The following is a 23,854-nucleotide window of genomic DNA, read 5'->3' on the forward strand; positions in this document are numbered from 1 at the left end:
ATTTCTTCATTATAAGTAATTGTAAGCATAAGCATTTAATTATTTGTGCCTTCTAATGTAGTTGTGTACGATCATAAATATATTGAAATACTAAGTTGTTCATTATCTCCATTTTTGACATCTATAGATGTGTTGTTATTACCTATGAGTTTCATTTCAGAAGTGGTAGAGAGGTTATTATATTTTCTGTTTGTATATAGGAAGCATTGAGTTTGATCAAGGTAAGAACCACAACATATATCTGTCCGCCTTAGTGTGTGTTTTGGGGGTGGGAGAAACAGGAAGAAAAGAACAACAAAGATAATTCCAACTGAATCATCTGTTACTTTGCAAAACACCTGGTCTCACGGTTCTGCTTTCTCCTCCCTAGCTCTGCATTCTCCAGACTCTGTGCTTTCCTAAGATAGGAACCCAGAAGAGGACTGATCATTTCTTGCAGCTCTAAAAACCATGGCTCGGGTAAATTGGAGTTTCTTTGTGCTCTCTTCATTTACTTTTTTACAGAGTATGTGTGTGTATTCCTCACTCCTGAAGCTTCATTCCTAACTGAACTCACTCAGGAATATGCTCCTCAGTTTGTCCCATTCTGATAAGTGATAGTGTCTTCCCTAAGTGTGTCTTTCTAATCTAACCTTTAGTCACATACTTACTCAACAATCCGTTCAGCATCTTTGACTAGGAACATTGATCTAACAAAAGCAGAGTTCCCTGATTTCATAAGGTTGAGGAGGTTGTTAAATGGCACGACACATGAAAACCTTTTGAACTTCTCTTGAGATCTAAGTTCCCAGGTAGACAAGACAGGAGTTGGTCTTGACTGGGCTCACTCTTGATATGTGGCAAGAGCTCATGCTTTATGAGTTTTTTTTTTTTTTTTTTTTTTTTTTGTTTTTTTTTTTTTGAGACGGAGTCTCGCTCTGTCACCCAGGCTGGAGTGCAGTGGCCAGATCTCAGCTCACTGCAAGCTCCGCCTCCCGGGTTCACGCCATTCTCCTGCCTCAGCCTCCCGAGTAGCTGGGACTACAGGCGCTGCCACCTCGCCCGGCTAGTTTTTTTTTTTTTTTGTATTTTTAGTAGAGACGGGGTTTCACCGTGTTAGCCAGGATGGTCTCGATCTCCTGACCTCATGATCCGCCCGTCTTGGCCTCCCAAAGTGCTGGGATTACAGGCTTGAGCCACCGCACCCGGCCGCTTTATGAGGTTTTAAGATTAGGAAGATGATTAGGGACTGAATACAGAGGGATCAGGGATCTTCCCCAGGAATATATAATTTAATATGGATCAATTTGAAATTTGACATTATGTGCTGGTCTTGAATGTATAAATTTGGATTATGTTTTTCACCTTTCTATTGCTTAGAATGATGAAAAGTTACATTTACAGATGAACGATAAGTATGATCATAATGAAGGTGATCATTCACCAGCAGAAGTTAAGAATAAACTCTGAGAATCAAGAAATACAAGATTTTTACAACCTAAAATGTTCAAATATGAGCATTATGTCAGATATATTCATTATATAGGAGCTATTCTGTAGCCTATAAAATATTTACTAAATTATTGATGACAAGGAAAATGTTTATGATATGGTAGTCTGATCTAGTGGTGAACCTGGAGCTTCAATAAATTCTTTAATTTTATACAGATCTTATTTTATAAGGTTTTACAGGAAAATTTTCCCAGTTATTTTGTTTATTCCTTACATAGTGAAGAAAGAAACTTACATTTATTTTGAATGTATGATACACAATATATATATTGTATAGAATGCTTGTGTATGCTATTTCTTTTAATTGGGACATAGCATTTACTTTATTCCCAGACTTATCTGTAAAGTAAGATGTTCTATATGCAGAAAATACGTATAGCAGGTCAGGAGCAGTGGCTCACACCTATAATCCCAGCACTTTGGGAGGCCTAAGCAGGAGGGTCCCTTAAGGCCAGAATTCAAGACTAGCCTGGGCAAAGTAACAAGACCCCTGTCCCTACAAAAAAAATTTGAAAATTATCAGGGCACAGTGGTATGTACTGTGGTCTCAACTACTCAGGAGACTGAGACAGGATCACTTAAGCCCAGGAGTTCGAGGCTGCAGTGAGCTATGATGGCGCCACTGCACTCCAGCCTGGGTGACAGAGTGAGACCCTGTCTCCAAAACAACAATAACAACAACAAAACTATAGCGATAGGAATAATCAGGAACATACTTGTACTTTTCAGCCCGTGTGCTGTGTTGCTTCCTTTGTGGAGGGGTCCCTTTCATCTCCCTCTCCATTGAAAAAGTATTTTTTTTTTGGCCGGCCACGGTGGCTCACGCCTGTAATCCTAGCACTTTGGGTGGCCGAGGCGGGTGAATCACAAAGTCAGGAGTTCGAGACTAGCCTAACCAAGATGATGAAACCTCGTCTCTACTAAAAATACAAAAATTAGCTGGGTGCAGTGGCAGGTGCCTGTAATCCCAGCTACTCAGGAGGCTGAGGCAGGAGAATTGCTTGAATCTGGGAGGTGGAGGTTGCAGTGAGCCAGGATTGTGCCACTGCACTCTAGCCTGGGTGACAGAGCAAGACTCCATCTCAAAAAAAAGAAAAAAGAAAAGAAAAAGCATTTTTTTAATTTCCAAAACTAACATTTTGTTTGTTGTTTCAGAAATTAGTGATGTTCAGGGATGTTGCCATTGACTTTTCTCAGGAAGAGTGGGAATGCCTGGACTCCGCTCAGAGAGATTTGTATAGAGATGTGATGTTGGAGAACTACAGCAACTTGGTATCACTAGGTAAGGAATCTGGCCTTCATGTTTCAGGATCTACCTTTGGAATGGCTGCTTTCTCTGCTGTTATTTCCAGGTTCTTTTTTTTTTTTTTTTTTTTTTTTTTTTTTTTTTTTTTTTTTGAGACGGAGTCTCACTCTGTCGCCCAGGCTGGAGTGCAGTGGCCGGATCTCAGCTCACTGCAAGCTCCGCCTCCCGGGTTCACGCCATTCTCCTGCCTCAGCCTCCCTAGTAGCTGGGACTACAGGCGCCTGCCACCTCGCCCGGCTAGTTTTTTGTATTTTTTAGTAGAGACGGGGTTTCACCGTGTTAGCCAGGATGGTCTCGATCTCCTGACCTCGTGATCCGCCCGTCTCGGCCTCCCAAAGTGCTGGGATTACAGGCTTGAGCCACTGCGCCCGGCCTCCAGGTTCTTTTTTAAGTAATTAACTGAATTTCTTATTCTTTTCAAAGGAGGAGTTTGAAATTACTGGAAGTAGACATGGTTTCTCAGGGCACCTTTATCTTTTCCATTCTTCAGAAAGCCTTACTACTGCCTTCTGATACCATCTTTCTGCCATCTTCCTTGATGATCGAAGGGCTAGATTTGAAGTTTGGGATACTTGGAATATTGGCAGATAAAACAGCTTATACATGGTTACAGTTTAGATCTGCTAAATGAGCTCTAAATAATTAACAGGCCCAGTCACAGATTAAAAAAATAGATGCGGAGATGTATGTTTTTTCTGATAAAAGAGTTTACATCATTTGTATAGTGATAGAGTGGATCAGTGCATTTCACCAACAACTCAAACACAACCCATTTATTAGAACAAACACATTGTCTTATATGTTCTTGGTAGTTGAATATTACATATTAAGAACTTTGGGCTGGGCGTGATGGCTCATGCCTGTAATCCTAGCACTTCAGGAGGCCAAGGTGGGTAGATCACAAGGTCAGGAGTTCAAGACCAGCCTGGCCAACATAGCGAAACCCCATCTCTACTAAAAATACAGAAATTTAGCTGGGCGTGCTGGTGTGTGCTTGTAATCCCAGTTACTCGGGAGACTGAGGGAGGAGAATCACTTGAACCCGTGATGGAGGTTGCAGTGAGCTGAGATCATGTCACTGTACTGTAGCCTGAGTGACAGAGCGAGACTCCATCTCAAAAAAAAAAAAAAAAAAAGAACTTTGCATTGGACATTGAATGTGACTATGCTAGAATCATCTTTTACTGGAAAATAGTTGAGGGGAAACTTGTGATTGTCTAAGAAACTTTATTGTTTTCCTCTGTAGTATTCTTATATGAAACAAAATCCGTATCAATTACAACTTTAATAAGTGATTTTCCAACCTAGATGATCACTTTATTCCTTGTGGTGGAATAAACTGTTTCATGACTCTTCCTTCCTTTCTCCTCTGAAGCATTTAGGAAGTTATTGATTAATACGTGTCCCTAGAGGACCCAAGTTGTGTGGGAAAAAAAAAAACCTGTGACTTGAGGAGAAAAGCAAGGGTTTTTCAGCATGATCTTCCTAAAGACTCTTACCTAATTTCTACTACCTCCTTTCCCGTTGGTCTTTTACTATAATTCTTCCCACTTTCAAAAGAGGGAATGGTTGGCCAGGCGCAGTGGCTCCCGTCTATAATCCCAGCACTTTGGGAGGCCAAGGCGGGCAGATCACCTGAGGTCGGGAGTTCAAGACTGGCCTGACCAACATGGAGAAACCCCATCTCTAGTAAAAATACAAAAACTTAGCCGGCCATGGTGGCACATGCCTGTTAATCCCAGCTACTCAGGGGGCTGAGGCAGGAGAATCCCTTGAACCCGGGAGGTGGAGGTTGTGGTGAGCCGAAATCATACCATTGCACTCCAGCCTGGGCAATAAGAGCAAAACACAGTCTCAAATAAATAAATAAAACAAAACAAAAGAGGGAATGGTTCTTCCTCTTCCCCAATGACAACACTTTTATGTCAACTTGGGAGTCAATTCCTTTCCAGATTGTTTCTTTGAATTTAGACTTACTGTCTTTATTCTTTTTTTTTTTTTTTTTTGAGACGGAGTCTTGCTCTGTCGCCCAGGCTGGAGTGCAGTGGCCGGATCTCAGCTCACTGCAAGCTCCGCCTCCCGGGTTCACGCTATTCTCCTGCCTCAGCCTCCGGAGTAGCTGGGACTACAGGCGCCCGCCACCTCGCCCGGCTAGTTTTTTTGTATTTTTTAGTAGAGACGGGGTTTCACCGTGTTAGCCAGGATGGTCTCGATCTCCTGACCTCGTGATCCGCCCGTCTCGGCCTCCCAAAGTGCTGGGATTACAAAGGCTTGAGCCACCGCGCCCGGCCTGTCTTTATTCTTTTAATATATTGTTCATTTATCCAAAATATATCTATTGAAGGCTTATTCTCTGCCAAGGACTGTAGTAGCCATTGGGGAAATAATGGTCTAGTAAAGGTTCTTACTCTGCTGAAACACTTTCTTGTGGGAGAAATACAAAATACATGAGGAAACAAAATTCTATGTATATGTGTATGTATGTATATACATATGTATACATGTATTTAATAAATATCAATATAACAACAGGTAGTGATAAGCAGTACAAATAAAGGTAAAGAAAGGTAGGCAAGTAAAGAATAATGAGGGGTTGGAATGGCCTATTTTAGATTGGTAGATTTTGGAAAATCCTCTCTGAAGAGGTAATATTTGAACAAAAACTTGACTAAAGGGCATGAGTCAAGCCAGTATCTGAGAGAACAGTGTAAAGGCATTGGAGTGGGTATTAACTTCGTAGGAGGAACAGAGAAACATTATGTCCAGAGAAAAGTGAATACTAGAATAATAAAGATGGTTAGGCGATGGAAAAAAAAGGACTGAAATTTTATTCTCTAAGGTGGTGCTTTCTGACTCCCATTTAAAGCAACTGCAAATCTCCAGAGGAAAGTAAGAGGCCTTTAGAATTCTCATAAGTTAAGATCAACAAAAGGTGAGCTCATAAAGGTCATCAAACCCACAGGGAAATGGGTCACAGATGAGTGATAGGTAATCTGAAGAAACAACATATTACATGGCAAAAATCTTTACATAGTAGGATGATTAGATGCAGCTATAAGCTCTTGGTGATAGTTTAAAGAAATAAAGAAATTAAACCACAAAAATGATGACTAATAGATTTTCATAAAGGGACAGATTTGAAAGGAAACCAAATAATTTCTAAAGGTTCTATTTAGTTCTTTTTAAAAATAATCATTAAAAGATTGACAAATTTGGCTACATGAAAATTACTCTCTTCATCAAAAGACGTTATAAAGACAGTAAAAGACAAGCCATGAATTGGGTGGAGATACTTGCACTGCATATTAGACAACAATGAAATTAGTATCAGAATAGAAAAAGCTTTTACAGATTGATAAGAACAAGATAAATAACAATACTGAAAAATTTGGTAAAAGGTATCTATTGGCAGTTCAAAGGGAAAAAAATGCAAATTAGGCTGGGCGTGCTGGCTCATGCCTATAATTCCAGCACTTTGGAAGGCTGAGGCGGGTGGATCACTTGAGGCCAGTTGGAGACCAGCCTGGCCAACATGGGAAAGCCCCGTCTCTACTAAAATTACAAAAATTAGCTGGGCATGGTGGCAGGTGCTTACAATCCCAGCTACTCAGGAGGCTAAGGCAGGAGAATCACTTGAACCTAGGAGGTAGAGGTTGCAGTGACCTGAGATTATGCCACTGCACTCCAGCCTGGGTGACAGAGGGAGACTATCTCAAAAAAAAAAAAAAAAAAAAAAACAAATTAAAACCACAATGATATAATTATTGCACATGCTGTAAATTGGCAAAAATTAAGATGCTTGACAGTACCAGGCATTCTCAAGATTTGGAGGCAGAAGTGTACTATATCTTGATATTCACAATAGCCACAAAGTGGCAACAACCCAAATGTCCATCAACGAATGGATGAATAAAATTTGCTATTTTCTTACAATGAAATATTATTCAGCAATAAAAAGGAATGAAGTTCTGATCCATGCTTTAACACAGATGAACCTTGGAAACATGCTATAAAGAAATACCTGAGGCTGGTTAATTTATAATGAAGAGAGATTTACTTAGCTCATGCTTCTGGAGACTGTACCAGCGTAGCACTAGCATCTGCTTGGCTTCCGGTGAGGCCCAGGAAGCTTTCAGTCATGGTGGAAGGGAAGGGGAGTCGGTGCATTACATGGCAAGACAGAGGAGGAAGTTCCAGGCTCTTTTAAACAACCAGATCTCGCGTGAACTCATAGCGTAAGAACTCACAACAGAGTCTTACTCTGTCACCCAGGCTAGAGTGCAATGGCCCAGTCTCTGCTTACTGCAACCTCCTTCTCCTAGGCTCAAGTAATTCTCCTGCCTTAGCTTCCCGAGCAGCTGGGATTACAGGTACCTGCCACCACACCCAGCTAATTTTTGTATTTTCAATAGAGATGGTATTTCAACATGTTGGCCAAACTGGTCTCAAACTCCTCACCTCATGATCCGCCCACCTTTGCTTCCCAAAATGCTGAGACTACAGGTGTGAGCCACCACACCCGGCCAAGAACTCACTCTTTACCACAAAGATGGCACCAAGCTATTCATGAGGGATCCATCCCCATGATCCAAACACCTCCCACCAAGCCCCACCTCTGACACTGGGGATTACGTTCAACATTAGATTACATCAACATGAGATTTGGAGAAAAAAACATCCAAACTATATCCCATGCCAAGTGAAAGAAGCTAGATACAAACACTGCATATTATATGATTGTATTTATATGAAGTGTCCTCAATAAGCAAATCTATACTGACAGAAAGTAGGTTACTAGTTACCCAGCACTGGGGATGGGGAAGAGGTAGAACGGATGGAGAATGGGGAGTGGGGAAATGAGAAGTAACTGCTAATGAGCACAGACAGCATTTCTTTTGGGGGTGAAAAATGTTTAAAAATTAGATTGTTGTGATTGTTGCACACTCAGTGGGTATACTAAAAGCCATTGAATTGTGCAGAAATAATATGGAAATGGTTGCCAAACTTGTGTGTACTTTAGAAATAGCTATGGTCTTTTAAAAAATTTCACAGCCCAAGCCACACCCCAGACTAATTAAATAATAATCTCTAGGCATGGTACACAAGTATCATTGTTTTTTGAAATTCTCTAGGTTTTTCAAATGTTTAGCCATGTTTAATAACCACTGCACTGTGGTATTATCTGAGAACTTTTTTAATTGAATGTTCACTCCATTTAATTTATTACCAATATTCTTGGATTTATTGATCCCCTATTTTATGCTTTTCGTTTCCTCTTTTTATCTTATGGGCTTAAAAAAATTTCTCCCTCCTTAATCAGGGTGGACACAATCCTGTTTTGGTTTTTTTGCAACTCCATTTCCCCCTTGTTTTGTTTGGAAAACATACAATATTTATATATTTTTGAAAGTTATCTTTAAATTTTTATCATGTGTACTTAATTCCTTTTAATACCCATGATATTTTGTAGTTTTTATTCATTGTAATTGCATCTGAAAAATTATATATTCAATGGACATTATATATTTCGATGGATACTAAAATGCATTTATTCAGTCTATATACAATATTTGGTTTGCATATTGCTTTGCAATAAACTTGCTCTATCTCCACCTCTGGGATTTCAAGGCCAGCAAGTTGAAAAACATACATATCAATAATAGTATCTACCGTGAAATAAATTGGTAACCATTGTGGCAATTAGTTGAGGTTCTAAGGAGAGATAATTGACAACTCTATGTCAAATATATATTTTATTGTCACAGAATTCTTATCAGAAGTATACCAGCAAAGTATACCTATTATAAACTTTATCAATAGTGGCTATTATGACTTAGAAATATCGTTGTTGAGGCCAGGCACAGTGGCTCACGCCTGTAATCCCGGCACTTTGGGAGGCTGAGGCAGGCAGATCACGAGGTCAAGAGATCAAGACCATCCTGGCCAACATGATGAAACCCCATCTCTACTAAATACACAAAAATTAGTTGGGTGTGGTGGTGCATGCCTGTAATCCCAGCTACTTAGGAGACTGAGGCAGGAGAATAGCTTGAACCTGGGAGGCAGAGGTTGCAGTGAGCTGAGATTGCGCCACTGCACTCCAGTCTGGCGACAGAGCAAGACTGTGTCTCAAAAATAAAAATAAAAAAAAAAAGGAAAGAAATATCTTTGTTGATTTGTAGATGAAAAACAGGAGAGCATTTCTGCCATTGCCGGTGAATTTAAATATTTTGGGGGTATTTCTGCCTGTTTTGGTACTTCAGTTATCATTATTGTTTGTGTTACTTGACAAATACATATGTAATTTAGCGAAGTCTAAAATTCATGTCTAACTTTCCTTAAGATAATGTAAAGGATATTGGAATGCTTTAACTTTGATCTATTTCTCCAGTCTGGTACTGTTATCTGATATTTTAGTTCTGTTCTTTTTTTAACCTACAAAATGGGCGTTATTTTTGTTTCATAATGACAATGTTTGCTTGTGGATTGTTGACATAATTATTTTTTATTTGTATGCTATTCCTCTTTCATTATACCTTCCTTCTGGGATATTTTATTTATTATGAAATATATTAGGGAAGGCTTATTGGTTTTTGTTTTTGTTTTTGATATGGAGTCTTGCTCTTGTTGCCCAGGCTGTAGTGCAGTGGCGTGATCTCAGCTCACTGCAACCTCCGCTTCCTGGGTTCAAGCAATTCTCCTACCTCAGCCTCCCCACTAGCTGGGATTACAGGCGCCCGCCACCACGCCCAGCTAATTTTTTTATTTTTGGTAGAGAGTGGGTTTCACTATGTTGACCAGGCTGGTCTCAAATTCCTGACCTCAGGTGATCCACCCACCTCCACCTCCCAAAGTGCTGGGATTACAGGTGTGAGCCACCACCCCTGGACTGTCTTATTGTTAATAAATGCTATAAGTGTTTATTTTTGTTGTTGTTGCAAAATAACCTTGTTTCACTGTCATTCTTGCCTGATGATTTAACTAGGTATAAAATTCTATACTGACAATTATTTTTTTCTCAGCACTCTGAAGATATTATTCCACTGTCTTCTGGCTTCTATTGTTGCTCTTGAGAAGTCTGCCATCTGTTTCATTGTTATTCCTTTTGTAAGTAATCTGTATTTTCTCTGGCTGCTTTTAAGATTTTTTTCTTTAAGATTTAAACATAATTGGTTATATTGTTTCACTTCTAGATGTTTGACATTCTCCCTCTCCCAGGTCTTTTGTTTTTAACTGGTCCCTTTCTCGTGGTTTTTATCTTATACTTTCATATATTTCCAGCACTTATGTGTCATACAATCCCAATTTCTGGGAAACAGATCTAATTTTGCTGTTTCTTGTATCCATGGGGACTCTTGTGTAATGATGAATCATCCATAGCACTTTTTTTCTCTTTTTCTTTGAGAGTCCAGGCCAAGACTGAGAAGTCCCTTGTCATTTTCCTTTAAGGTTTGATGGATTTGCTTTTCTTTCTCTGAACTTTATGCCTTGAATATTTCCAATTTTGTAAAGAGGTTAATTTGTAATCCCTGCTCTTTTGTTGAGGAAAGGTCTTGTCTGTTGAATTTTTTCAGACCATTAAGATACAAACATTTAGGTAATTAAAATCAACAAATATCCCAAGGGTAACTGTAACTTGAGAGCATATTTACCCCCTCTGCTTTCTGGTTCCTACTTCATTGTAGCACCCTTGGATCTTCTTTACTTTCTTTTATGCTTCACATACTTTTAAAAGGACATTTGTCGGCCGGGCGCGGTGGCTCAAGCCTGTAATCCCAGCACTTTGGGAGGCCGAGACGAGCGGATCACGAGGTCAGGAGATCGAGACCATCCTGGCTAACATGGTGAAACCTCGTCTCTACTAAAAAAAAAATACAAAAAACTAGCCGGGCGACGAGGCGGGCGCCTGTAGTCCCAGCTACGTGGGAGGCGGAGGCAGGAGAATGGCGTAAACCTGGGAGGCGGAGCTTGCAGTGAGCTGAGATCCAGCCACCGCACTCCAGCCTGGGCAACAGAGCCAGACTCCGTCTCAAAAAAAATAAATAAATAAAAATAAAAGGACATTTGTCATATTTTTCCAGTATTTATTGGTGTTTTTTAAGAAATCTGATGCACCATTTACATATTAACAATATTGAATCCTTCTATTGTTGAACATGCTAAATCTGCTTTTCTTTTTATGTTCTCTGTAAAGTTTTATGGTTTTTTCTGTTTTTGTGTTGTTTTGTTTTGAGACAGAGTCTCTCTGTGTCACCCAGGCTGGAGTGTAGTGGCACGATCTCAGCTCACTGCAACCTCCAACTCCCCAGTTCAAGCAATTCTCCTACCTCAGTCTCCCAGGTAGCTGGGACTACGGGCACCCACCACCACACCCAGATAATTTTTGTATTTTTAGTAGAGACAGGGTTTCACTATGTTGGCCAGGTTTCACTATGTTGGCCAGGCTGGTCTTGAACTCCTGACCTTGTGATCTGCCCACCTCGCCCTCCCAAAGTGCTGGGATTAGTTTCATGGTTTTTTTCTTAAAAGACCTTGCACATTTCTTAAGCAATTTCTCAGTACATTTTGTTTATATTATGAATAGGAATATTTTGTTCTGTAACATTTTCTTTTTTTTTTTTTTTTTTTTTTTGAGACAGAGTCTTGCTCTGCCGCCCAGGCTGGAGTGCAGTGACCTGCTCTCAGCTCACTGCAAGCTCTGCCTCCCGGGTTCAAGCCATTCTCCTGTCTCAGCCTCCCGAGTAGCTGGGACTACAGGCGCCCGCCTCGTCGCCCGGCTAGTTTTTTGTATTTTTTAGTAGAGACGGGGTTTCACCATATTAGCCAGGATGGTCTCGATCTCCTGACCTCGTGATCCGCCCGTCTCGGCCTCCCAAAGTGCTGGGATTACAGGCTTGAGCCACCGCGCCCGGCCTTGTTCTGTAACATTTTCTAAATGGCTAATACTGATGTATATTATGTATGAGAAAGTATTGATTTCTATAAATTGAAAATCTCATGGAAATATCTAATAGTTTTTCAGTGGATAATAGTGGATTTCTAGGTAGACAGTTTTGCTCTCTACATGCAATATGTGGTCTCTTCCTTTTCTGTTTGTACTTTTAAAAAAAAAGGCAACTGTATTCAGCAGGACCCTCTAGCGGAATTTGAAAACAAATCATTCTTTTCTCAAACTTTATTGGCAGTGTTTCTAGTGTTTATTAAATACATTTCTATAGGCATCTGGTAAATACTCTTAACTAGGTTTTTACCTAATTCTAGTTTTAGAGAACTTTTAATAAAGGGTCTTAGAATATGTTTAAAACATTTTTGCATTTCTTGAAATAATGCTATTTTATTCTTTAAGCTCTTTATGTGGGAAAATGGACTCTGATGTTTAATTATTCCTGCATTTGTGGGATAAAGTTTATATGATCATGAAGTGTTATCCCTTAAATACACAGCTAGATTCTATGTTGCTAATATTTTCTTTTAAAATTTTACCTTTGTTCATGAGATTGGCTTCGTTTTCCTGAGGTCATTTTTCAATGTTGTTATATGAGTTAATTTAACTTTGTAAAATGACTCGGGTAGATTACCATATTTTTATATGTTCAACAACAGCTATGTATGATTACAATTATATATCCGTTTTTCTTTTTGAGACAGGGTCTCACTCTGTCACTTAGGCTGGAGTGCAGTGGCCCAATCACAGCTCACTGCAGCCTCCACCTCCCTAAGCCCAGATGATCCTAGTTGAGACTACAGGCACGTGCCACCACGCCTGGCTAATTTTTATAGTTTTTGTAGAGATGAGGTTTTGCCACATTGCCCAGACTGGTCTCGAACTCCTGGGCTCAGGCAATCCACCTGCCTTGGCCTCTCGAAGTGCTGGGATTACTGGTATAAGCCACCACACCTGGCCTATATATTCTTTAATGTTTGGATAATATTGCCAGTAAACCTACCAGTCACTGGAATCTGTTGCCTTGAATATTAGATACAACAGGTACAATGACCAGCAGATACAAATGATCATCAGTTGTAGGTATCTATTGCCTTTTAGGAGCACAGACACTGAGCTCAAATTTAAACTTTTTATGTAGTTATTGATGTATATCAGTTATTTTATCTTCATGGGTTATTTTTCATGTTTTTCATCTATTTCATCCAGTTCTAATTTACTGTTGCGTTGTTAATAGGTTTTTTTCATAAACACTTTTAAAAGTTTTATTTTTAGTTGATACATGGACCACAGTGTGATGTTTTATACATAGGTACATTGTGTAATTATCAAATCAGGATAATTAGCATATCTGTCACCTCAAACACTTGTCATTTCTTTGTGGTTAGGACATTCAAGATGCTCTCTTCTAGCTATTTGCAAGCATTCAGGACATTTTGTTGACTATATAGTCACCTTATTGTGCAATATTACATCAGAACTTATTTCTCCTATCTAACTATAACTTTGTACCCATTGACCAATCTCTTCCCAGCCACCCCCTCAGCATCTGGTAACCATTACTCTACTCTCTACTTACATAAGATCAACTTTTTTAGGTTCCACATATGAGTGAGATCATGTGATATTTGTCCTGTTCTTGGCGTATTTCACTTAATATAATGTTCTCTAGCTTCATCCAAGTTGTCAAAAATAACAGGATTTTATTCATTTTTATAGGTGAATAGTATTCTATTCTGCATATATACCACATTTTTGAAAATGCATTTATCTTTTGATGGACACTGAGTTCGAGTCCATGTTATTGCTCTCGTGGATAGTGCTGCAGTAAACATGGTAATGCAGATACCTCTTTGACATACTGATTTCATTTCATTTGGATATATACCCAGTAGTTAGATTGTTGGATGATACGGTAGTTCTATGTTTACTGTTTTGAGAAACCTCCATACTGTTTTCCATAATGGCTGTGCTAATTTACATTCCCACCAAAAGTGTATGAGTTCCCCTTTTTTCCACATTTTTACCAGCATTTGTTATCTTTTGTCTTTTTAATAGCTATTCTAACAGCAGTGAGGTGATATCTGATTGTAGCTTTGATTTGCATTTCCTTATAATTAGTGATGCTGAGCAATTTTTCATTTACCTGTTAGCTATTTGTATGTCTTGAAAAATGTCTATTCAAATCTTTTGACTAAATCAGATTTTTTTTTGCTGTTGAGTTGACTTTCTTATATATTCTTAGTATTAACGCCTTATTAGATGCATAGTTTGTGAATATTTTCTCCCATTCTGTAGGTTGTCTATTTTTTGTTTTGAGATGGAGTCTCGCTCTGTCACCCAGGCTGGAGTGCAGTGGTGCGATCTCTGCTCACTACAGCCTCTGCCTCCCAGGTTCAAGTGATAATCCTGCCTCAGCCTCCCGAGTAGCTGGGACTACAGGCACGTGCCACCACGCCCAGCTAATTTTTTGTATTTTTAGTAGAGACAGCATTTCACTGTGTTAGCCAGGATGGTCTCAATCTCCTGACCTCGTGATCTGCCCGCCTCAGCCTCCCAAAGTGCTGGGATTATAGGCGTGAGCCACCATGCCCAGCCTGTAGGTTGTCTTTTTACTCTCATTTCCTTTTCTGTACAGAGCTTTGTACTCTGATGTAGTACATTTATCTGTTTTTGCATTTGTCAGTGCTTTTGAGGTCTTAAAAAATCCTTGCCCAGATCAGTGTCTGTTTCCCTGTGTTTTCTTCTACTAGTTTCATAGTTTCTAGTCTTACATTTAAGTCTTTAATCCGTTTTGAGTTGAGTGGTGAGATAGGGGTCTAGTCTCATTCTTTCGCAGGTGGATATTCAGTTTTCCCAGCACCATTTACCCAAGAAAGTGTTCTTTTTCCAATGTGTGTTCTTGACTTTTTTGTTGAAAATCAGTTGGCTGCAAATACTTGGATTTTTTTTTTTTTCCTGAGTTCTCTATCCTATTCCATTGGTCTATGTGTCTGTTTTCGTGCCATACCATACTGTTTGGTTACTGTTGTTTTGTAGTATATTTTCAAGTCATGGAGTGTGATGCCTCCAGCTTTGTTTTTTTTGTACAAAATTGCTTTGGTGGCCTGGCACAGTGGCTCACGCCTGTAATCCCAGTACTTTGGGAGGCTGAGGCAGGTGGATCACCTGAGGCCAGGAGTTTGAGACCAGCCTGGCCAACATGGTGAAACCCCATCTCTACTAAAAATAAAACAATTAGCTGGACATGGTGGCGGGTGCCTGTAATCCCAGCTACTCAGGAAGCTGAGGCAGGAGAATCACTTGAACCTGGGAGGTAGAGGTTGTAGTGAGCCGAGAGTGTGCCATTGCACTCCAGCCTGGGCGACAAGAGCAAAACTCCATCTCAAAAAAAAAAAAAAAAAAAAAAAAAAATTGCTTTGGCTGTTTGGGGACTTTTGTGGTTCCATATGAATTTTAGGATTGTTCTTTGCATTTCTGTGAAAAGTGTCATTGGTGGTATTTTGATAGGGATTTCATAACATTTGTAGATTGTTTTGGATAGTATGGACATTTTAACAATGTTAATTTTTCTGATCCATGAACATGGAATATATTTCCATTTATTAGTTTCCTCTTTAATTTCTTTTGTCAGTGTTTATAGTTTTCATTGTAAAATTCTCACCTCTTTGGTTAAATTTATTCCTTGTGTTTTTTGGTGGTTTTTTTTTTTTTTTTTTTGCTATCATAAATGGGATTGATTTTCTTTTCACAGCTTCCTGTTGGTGTATGGAAATGCTACTTATTTTTGTACATTGATTTTGTCAGTCATTAGCACCTTATTTTGTTCATTTGATGAGCTCATATTTTCCTGAATGTTCTTGATGTTTATGGACACGTGATGATGTCTGCGCACTGAGCAATTTATTCAAGAGTTCACAGGCTGGACCTGGTGTCTCATGTCTGTAATCCCAGCACTTTGGGAAGTCGAGACGGGTGGATCACCTGAGGTCAGGAGTTTGAGACCAGCCTGACCAATATGGTGAAACCCCATCTCTACTAAAAATACAAAAATTAGCCGGCCAATGGTGGTGTGTGGCTGTAGTCCCAGCTACTCAGGAGGCTGAGACAGGAGAATTGCTTGAACCCTGGAGGCAGAGGTTGCAGTGAGCCGAGATCATGCCAATGCATTCCAGCCTGGGCGGCACAGAAAGACTCCATCTCAAAAAAAAAAAAAAAAAAAAGTTCGCAGTGTGGCTTTGTTTGTGCCCATCCTTCTTCCAAAGGCCTTCCAGACATTCTAAATAGACTTTCTGTTGTATTCCCTTGAGCCTGTAACCACTGCATCCATCTCAGCATTAGAGGGCATAAGCCCAGGCTTCCTGCTAGACTTGCAAGGGCTCCAAGGTTGTTGTGGCTCTCCACCTGGCGCTATATGGGAGTCCAGACAGGGACCTGAGCCCAGAAGACTGTCCTGGTGGCCCAGATAGGTGTGCCTTCAGCAAGTCTTTGCACAGGCAAGATAGGTCTCTTAACTACAGTGAGAGGACTGGAGCTGAGACTGGACCCCCTCAGGATTTGCTGTTGGACAGAGGCTGGCAAGCCTATCTTGTTGGCTTAGACAGGTCCACATCTCCCAGCATGTCTCTGCACAGATGGGGTAGTTCTATGACAACAAGAGGGGCTAGAGCTTAGATTGGGCCCTCTCAGGATCTGCTGTGGGACAGAGGCTTCCACACACAGATGGGATAGTTCCCTGACTGCAGTGGGAAGTGCTGGAGCTGTGACTGGACCCCCTGAGGATGTGCTGTGGGATGGCAGCTGATGAGCCCATCTCAGCCTACATGGGTGTGTCTCCCACCATGTCTACCTAGAGGGGATGGTTCTCCAATTATTGCAGCAGGGCTTAAGGCAAAGACTGGGCTTCCTCAAGGTCTGCTGTGGGACAGAGGTTGGTGAGCCCATTGTGAAGACTCCAACTCCCAAACCATGAAATACGGATGAATCTTACTCTGGATCCTTGTATGAGCAGTTCTGAGCTGGCACCCCAGCTGAGGAGGCTGGAGCTAAGCCACAGAGCAACTGTGAGGTTCACTACCAGGACTATTGTCAGCAGGCATAAGAGACTTTCCACCTAGACACTAGTGTGCATGATTCCTCCTGAACCTTTTGGCAGATGGTTTTGATTGCACGCCCAAGGCCAAATGGAGCTGTGGCCAAGCCCTCTGGGGAATGGGGCCATTTTCAAGCTTGAACCTGGGATCAGCCTGGGAGATCAGCCACCTGGGTGCCAGTCTGCACTCTCAAAATGACTTTCCTAGGTCTTGGGCTTTACCCGAGTTTTACAACCTCCTACCTGAATTCCAACGCTTCTGGAAAGAGACTTTGATCTGTGGATGGGTGCAGAATTCTTGTTGTGAGGGGATATGAGTGGGTTATCTCCTATTTCTGTCATCTTGCTGATGTCACTCCCATAATCTCTCATAAATACTTTTTAACTCCTAAATTTATGGTTTCTTTTTTCTCTCCAGTGCTTTGGATTTGTGCTCAATCTAATTTTTTTCTACACATCCCTTTTTTTGTATTATTTATGGATATTTTCAAAGAATTTTGGTATTTTGGTTTTGCTAATTATTTCTGCTGTTTCTACATTTCTGATTTACTCATTTTCTGATTTTTATCTCATATTTTGGGTTTTAGTTATGCTTTTTGCTCACTTCTTCTTGAGGTGAAATCTTAATTCTCTTGTTTTTAACTATAATATTTCTTGTTTTTTAATAAATGCACTTAAGACTGTAAATTTCCCTGGGTACAATTTTAGCTGATTTCATGGAATTTCACACAAAGTTTCTTTTGCTATTTAGTTCTAAATTGTTTTAAAATTTTATTTTTATTTCCATCTATAACAAACATCATATGGAAGTGTTTTAGTTAATTCTAGGATTATACGTTTTTTCTATGTTTTTATAATTTTTAGTTTTATGCTAATGTGATAATTGAAAACATTTTATGTCAGTTTTCTCTACCTATATTATTAATTATGTTATAGTCTTCCTTGTTTTTATTTTTGGTCTGTTTATATTCTATTCTCTACTATGATTGTAATTAATTTCTTTGTATGTCTGCTAGTTTTTGTTTATTTAGGAGCTAAGTTGTTAGTTACATAATGGTCGTGACTATTTATTCTCTTGCCTGGCTCTTAGATGATGTCCCTGAGCTGATTTCACTGAGAAAACTGAAGCTAGCAGAAGAGAAGAAAGATTCCTGCTTCCTTGTCTGTTTGCCTACCTTCATCTATATTCATTCGACCTCTTTTCCTATTGACATGTAACCTTTTTGTGCCTTTACTTAAGCCCAGTACCCTCACTTGTATACTGAATTCCATTCCTTCTCATATTTTGACACTGTTGAAGCAATTGCCCTTTGTCTCCTCTAACATGAACTTGTCCATATCTTTTACAATAATTTTCATCAGCATACAAACATGCCATAATTTCCTCTATCTTAAAAGGAAAAAAAAACAAAAATCTTTTGACACACATTTTCCTCTTGATATAGCTCCATTTCTTTGCTACTTTTTACAGAAAAATACAAAAGAATTTTCCATATTCCCTAACTCTAGCTCTTATCTCATTCTTTTGAATCTGGTTCAGTCAGAACTTGCTCCCATTATTCTGCCAAAACTATTTTTGTGAAGATTGCCAGTAATCTCCATATTGCTAATAAAGCCATTTTTAATTTAGGAAGCACCATTTAGGCCGAGCACAGTGGCTCACACCTGTAATCCCAGCACTTTGGGAGGCCAAGGCAGGGGGATCACCTGAGGTCAGGAGTTCAAGACCTCAGCTTGACCAACATGGCAAAACCCTATCTCTATTAAAAATACAAAAAAAAAAAAAAAAGCCAGGTGTGATCACACGCATGGATTCCCAGCTACTGTGGAGGCTGAGGCAAGAGAATCACTTGAATCCAGGAGGTGGAGGTTACAGTGAGCTGAGATCACACCGTTGCACTCCAGCCTGGGCGACAGAGGACTCCATTTAAAAAAAAATAAAGAGGCCGGGGGCGGTGGCTCACACCTGTAATCCCAGCACTTTGGGAGGCCAAGGTGGGCAGATAACAAGGTCAGGAGATCAAGACCATCCTGGCAAACATGGTGAAACCCTGTCTCTACTAAAAACACACACACACAAAAAAAAATTAGCCGGGCGTGGTGGCGGGCGCCTGTAGTCCCAGCTTCTTGGGAGGCTGAGGCAGGAGAATGGCATGAACCTGGGAGGTGGCGGAGCTTGCAGTGAGCGGAGATCACACCACTGCACTCCAGCCTGGGCGACAGAGCAAGACTCCATCTCAAAAAAAAAAAAAAAAAAAAAAAGACTGCACCATTTCACCTCATCTCTCAGCATTTGACATAACCGATCATTCCTTCTTAAAACACTTTTTTCACATGGCTTCTGGGGTTCTGTGCTGTCTTAATTTTTCTCCTTCCTCATTGGCTACTGCTCCTTAGTCTCCATTGCTGTTTCCTTCTCATCTACCTGAAGTGACCCAGGGTTCAATCCTCAAACTTCTCTTTTTCATCCTTCCCCTTCTGTTTTGTATATAAAGGTATGCCCTGGGTGACTTCATCAAATCTTGTAGCTTTAAATGTTATTTCGTGATGACTTTCAAACTTATATCTGTAATCCAAACACCTCCCTAGTCACATGCTTGTACATATGTGTCTATTGAACTCTTCATTTGATATCTAATAGTTCAAAACCAGACTCTTCACATTCTCTCCCAGATCTGCCCCTATCACAGTCAGGAACTCTCAGTAAGTAGCACTTCCATTGTTCCAGCCTTTCAGGCAAAACATGCATAGTCTTCCTTGTCTTCTCTTTTCATGTTACATGTCCATTCCCCCAACAAATCCTCTTTAGTATACCTTCAAAATATATCCACTATCTAATGATACCTCACTTCCTCCACCCTTACCTCCATGATCATCTGGTCTGAGCAAGGTGCATTATTGTTGTAGCCACCTAATTTCTATCCATCTAGCTTCTGCACTTTCTCATTAAATATCTTTGTATTTATTAGTGTTGGCTCCCCAACTCAGAGTAAAAGTCAATTTTTTAAAAAATGGCCAAGACTGAGGTCAGATGGATTTTGTCCTGTCTCTGAACTTTAGGCCTTGAATAGGTTCCAATGTTGTAAAGTAGTTTATTTCTAACCCCTGCCCTTTTGTGGGTGAAGGGCTTGTCTCTTGAATTTTTTTCAGAACACTAAGATACAACCTTAGGCTATTGAAACCAGCAAATGTCCCAAGGGTAGGACATGAAGGCTCTAACTTCAGAGCATGTTCACCTCTCCAGTTTCCGGCTCTCACTTCATTGCTTGATCTTCTTTATTTTCTTTTTTGTTTTTTTTTTTTGAGACGGAGTCTCGCTCTGTCTCCCGGGCTGGAGTGCAGTGGCCGGATCTCAGCTCACTGCAAGCTCCGCCTCCCAGGTTCACGCCATTCTCCTGCCTCAGCCTCCTGAATAGCTGGGACTACAGGCGCCCGCCACCTCGCCTGGCTAGTTTTTTGTATTTCTTTTTTAGTAGAGACGGGGTTTCACCATGTTAGCCAGGATGGTCTCAATCTCCTGACCTCGTGATCCACCCGTCTCGGCCTCCCAAAGTGCTGGGATTACAGGCTTGAGCCACCGCGCCCGGACTATTTTCTTTTAACCTTGTCTTTGAGATGGAGTCTCGCTCTGTCACCCAGGCTGGAGTGCAGTGGCGCAATCTTGGCTCATTGCAACCTCTACCTCCCAGGTTCAAGTGATTCTCCTGCCTCAGCCTCCCGAGTATCTGGGACTACAGGTGCCCACCACCACGCCTGGCTAATTTGTGTGTGTGTGTATTTTTAGTAGAGACGGGGTTTCACCTGTTAGCCAAGATGGTCTCAATCTCCTGACCGCGTGGTCCGCCCGCTTCAGCCTCCCAAAGTGCTGGTATTACAGGCATGAGCCACTGTGCCCAGCCTTAATCTTGTCTATATTTTTAAAAGGGTGTTTGTCATATTTATCCACCAGTTATTGGTGTTTGTTTGGAAATCTGATATACCATTCAGATACCAAGTGTATCTACCTACTATCACAGTCATAATATACTACAGTTCTATTAACCATCCCTAAATTCCCTCATGCTTTCTCCTTTCATTGTCAACCCCTCCCCTTTCCCCATCCCCAGCCTATGAAACGTACTCACCAAATTCCATCTATATAGTTTTGCTTTTTCAAGAATGTCATATAAATAGAATCAAAATAAGGTGTTTTTCACTTAGCAAAATATATTTAAGATTTATCCATATTGTTGCATGGATCAGTAATTTTTTGTTATTGTTGAGTAATGTTGCATGAATCAATACTTTGTTTTTGTTATTGCTGAGTAATGTTCCAATATCTGGAAGTGCCAAAGTTTGTTGATTCATTCGCCTTTTGAGGGACATCTGGTAGTTCCAGTTTGGGACACTTCTGAATAAAGTGGTTATAATCTTTGACATATAGATGTTTGTGTGAGCATAAGTGTAAATATCTACTAATATGACAACTGTATCATATGCTATATGTATGTTTATAAGAAACTACCACACTCTTTTTTTTTTTTTTTTTTTTTTTTTTACCAGAGTTACAGTGTTTTGCATTCTTAGCAACAGTGTCTGAGATTTTTTTGTGTTCTGTTTCTTGATTTGTATTTCCAACTGAAATATTCTTTATCACTGCAGACTCCTTCCCTTATATTGGATAATTTCTTTTCTTTTCTTTTTTTTTTTTTTTTTTGGGAGAAGGAGTCTCACTCTGTTGCCCAGGCTGGAGTGCAGTGGTGAGATCTTGCCTCACTGTAACCTCCGCCTCCCTGGTTAAAGTGATTCTCCTGCCTCAACCTCCCAAGTAATTGGGATTACAGGCACCTGCCACCACACCCAGCTGATTTTGTATTTTGTTTGTTTTTTTTTGAGATGAAGTCTCACACTGTCACCCAGACCAGAGTGCAGTGGCCAGATCTCAGCTCACTGCAACCTCCACCTCCCAGGTTCAAGCGATTCTCCTGTCTCAGCCTCCTGAGTAGCTGGGATTACAGGCACCCACCACCATGCCTGGCTAACTTTTTGTATTTTTAGTAGAGACAAGGTTTCACCATGTTGGCCAGGTTGGTCTCAAACTCCTGACCTCAAATGATCCACCTGCCTTGGCTTCCCAAAGTGCTGGGATTACAGGCATGAGCCACTGCGCCTGGCCTGAATAATTGCCTTTTTTCTCTCCAACATTCCATGAGATTATAGAACCCTTTCATTATGTTTTAGACCTGTAGTAGTGATTGGGAACTCTAGGATGTATTCTTCCCAGAACACACAGAATTGTCCTTGAATAGACAAGCAAATAAGAGAAGACATGAGGCAAGGCATGAAGGAACAAAGGAAACTGTGAAGTAAGGATAAGTAAACAAAAGTAACTTAGTGTCCTATTTGAAAGGGATAGGGAGAGCTAAAGAGCAATTGGAGAGGCACATAGGATCATAGATTTAGTATGGAGGTGCTTTTGTTTCTATCTATAAGGAAGTTATAGGGAAACCACAGATTACTGGTTTCTAGGCATATACCACTAGGGTGGTATGAAGGGATCATTACAGAGGAGAACAGGACAAGGGTATTTAGGAGCGACAGAAGTATGATGGTGGGTGGATACATGATTTGAGTCCTTATAGGTCAAAGTTTCTTTTGTTTGTTTTTTCTTCTGTTTTTCAGTTGTCTTATGCTTTCATTCACTGGTTTTTATTGAGTGCTAGACATCACAAAGAAAAGTTACAAAATTTCAGTCCTTGGATAACATTATACAAAATCCATAAAGATTTAAGTTTGCTATGGCAAACAGTCTTGAATCACCTTAATCCAAATTTTTGAATTTGAGACGATTCAAAGATGATTCTGACTTCAGACTCTGTCCAGATTGGTCTGCTGTTTCTCCTTTATTCCTCAGTGTAGTCCTCAGGGTTCCCAGCCCAAAGTATAAAACATTTATGGCAGGCCCTGTCCTCCAGTTATTGTTGCCCAGCCCTGTGACACAGTCCAAAACACTGCTTAGTTTCTCCCCCTTAAGTGCTTTTTCTAGAATTGTAAGACTTCTCTAAGTGGAAACATGGACCCAAGTGTTGGGCTCATCTCTTTGACTTCTCATATTTTTCAACTTTTAGCCGCCCACTCTTTATTCTTATATTAACGTGCCAGTGCCTTCACTCAGGTGCATTTTATAATTTGTTCAATTTGTGTAATTGCTGTCATCTAGAAGGTTGATCTAAGTTACCTAAATTACAAGAAATGAATGGTTAAGATTTAGGGACTGATTATTAAACTGAGACCTGAAGAATGAGAAAGAGCATTTGTGTAGTCTCATCCAGAGCAGTTCAAAGGAATGGAATAGGCTCTGGCTGCCTTTTAATTGAAAAAGGTCTGACTTTTTCAGAGTTGAAAGGAAGCTAGATTTTCTGGCAAATAAGGAGCACAGCTGAGAAGGCTCAACAGATACGTAAGCAAGGACAAGACTATGGAAGGAGAAATAAGTCAAAGTCATTGAAGAGTTTGGATTTTATATTAAGTTTAACATGGAAGCTACTAAAAAGTATTACGCAGATACAGAAAATCATGGTCTGAATCTGAATCAGTTAATAGGAAGTATTAAAAGTAGAGATCTCCAGGATCTTTTTCTGATTCATTAGCAGTTAGTCTGGTGTATGTTGGACAGCTGTAATTTTAGCATGCTCCCCAGGTGATTTTGATCCCCACCAAAGCTTGGGAACTACTCACTTTAAAATTTTTCTTAATCTCTTCCCTTATCTTCTCAGGTGAGTTTTCATTATTCTCTAATCTCTCAGATGCCCTTTTCATATATTAATATATGAGATCCTTCTAAGCTAATTTTTTTTTAATTCTAGATAGGAACATTACTGTACCATGAAATCAGTTTAGTGGGTTTTGTCTGTGTATGAGAGAGAGAAATTGAAAAAAGTAGAAATATTGCAGAACAGAATAGAAAGCAGGGGAGGTACTGTTTTATGAAACTGTATGTATATAGTACATTGTGATGTGAAAGGTAGGTATCATGGTTCGT

The 23,854-nt window shown here is 40.1% G+C and overlaps 1 protein-coding gene across 3 annotated transcripts in view; it reads left to right on the forward strand.

Moving 5' to 3' along the window:
- The window catches only part of ZNF420 (zinc finger protein 420), a 47,330-nt gene that overhangs the window by 20,096 nt on the left and 3,380 nt on the right, over positions 1 to 23,854 (forward strand). For 2 of the 3 annotated variants that reach the window (XM_030942997.1, XM_010385661.2), the window contains exons 3-4: positions 371 to 459; positions 2,647 to 2,773. In XM_030942997.1, coding sequence (XP_030798857.1) covers positions 451 to 459; positions 2,647 to 2,773 — 136 coding nt within the window. In that variant the 5' untranslated portion in view covers positions 371 to 450. Of the gene's footprint in view, positions 1 to 370; positions 460 to 2,646; positions 2,774 to 9,819; positions 9,905 to 23,854 lie in introns of all 3 variants that reach the window. The other variant, XM_010385662.2, reaches the window with a different exon arrangement.

This window comes from Rhinopithecus roxellana, chromosome 12 (assembly GCF_007565055.1).
Source record: "Rhinopithecus roxellana isolate Shanxi Qingling chromosome 12, ASM756505v1, whole genome shotgun sequence".
Taxonomy (NCBI): domain Eukaryota; kingdom Metazoa; phylum Chordata; class Mammalia; order Primates; family Cercopithecidae; genus Rhinopithecus; species Rhinopithecus roxellana.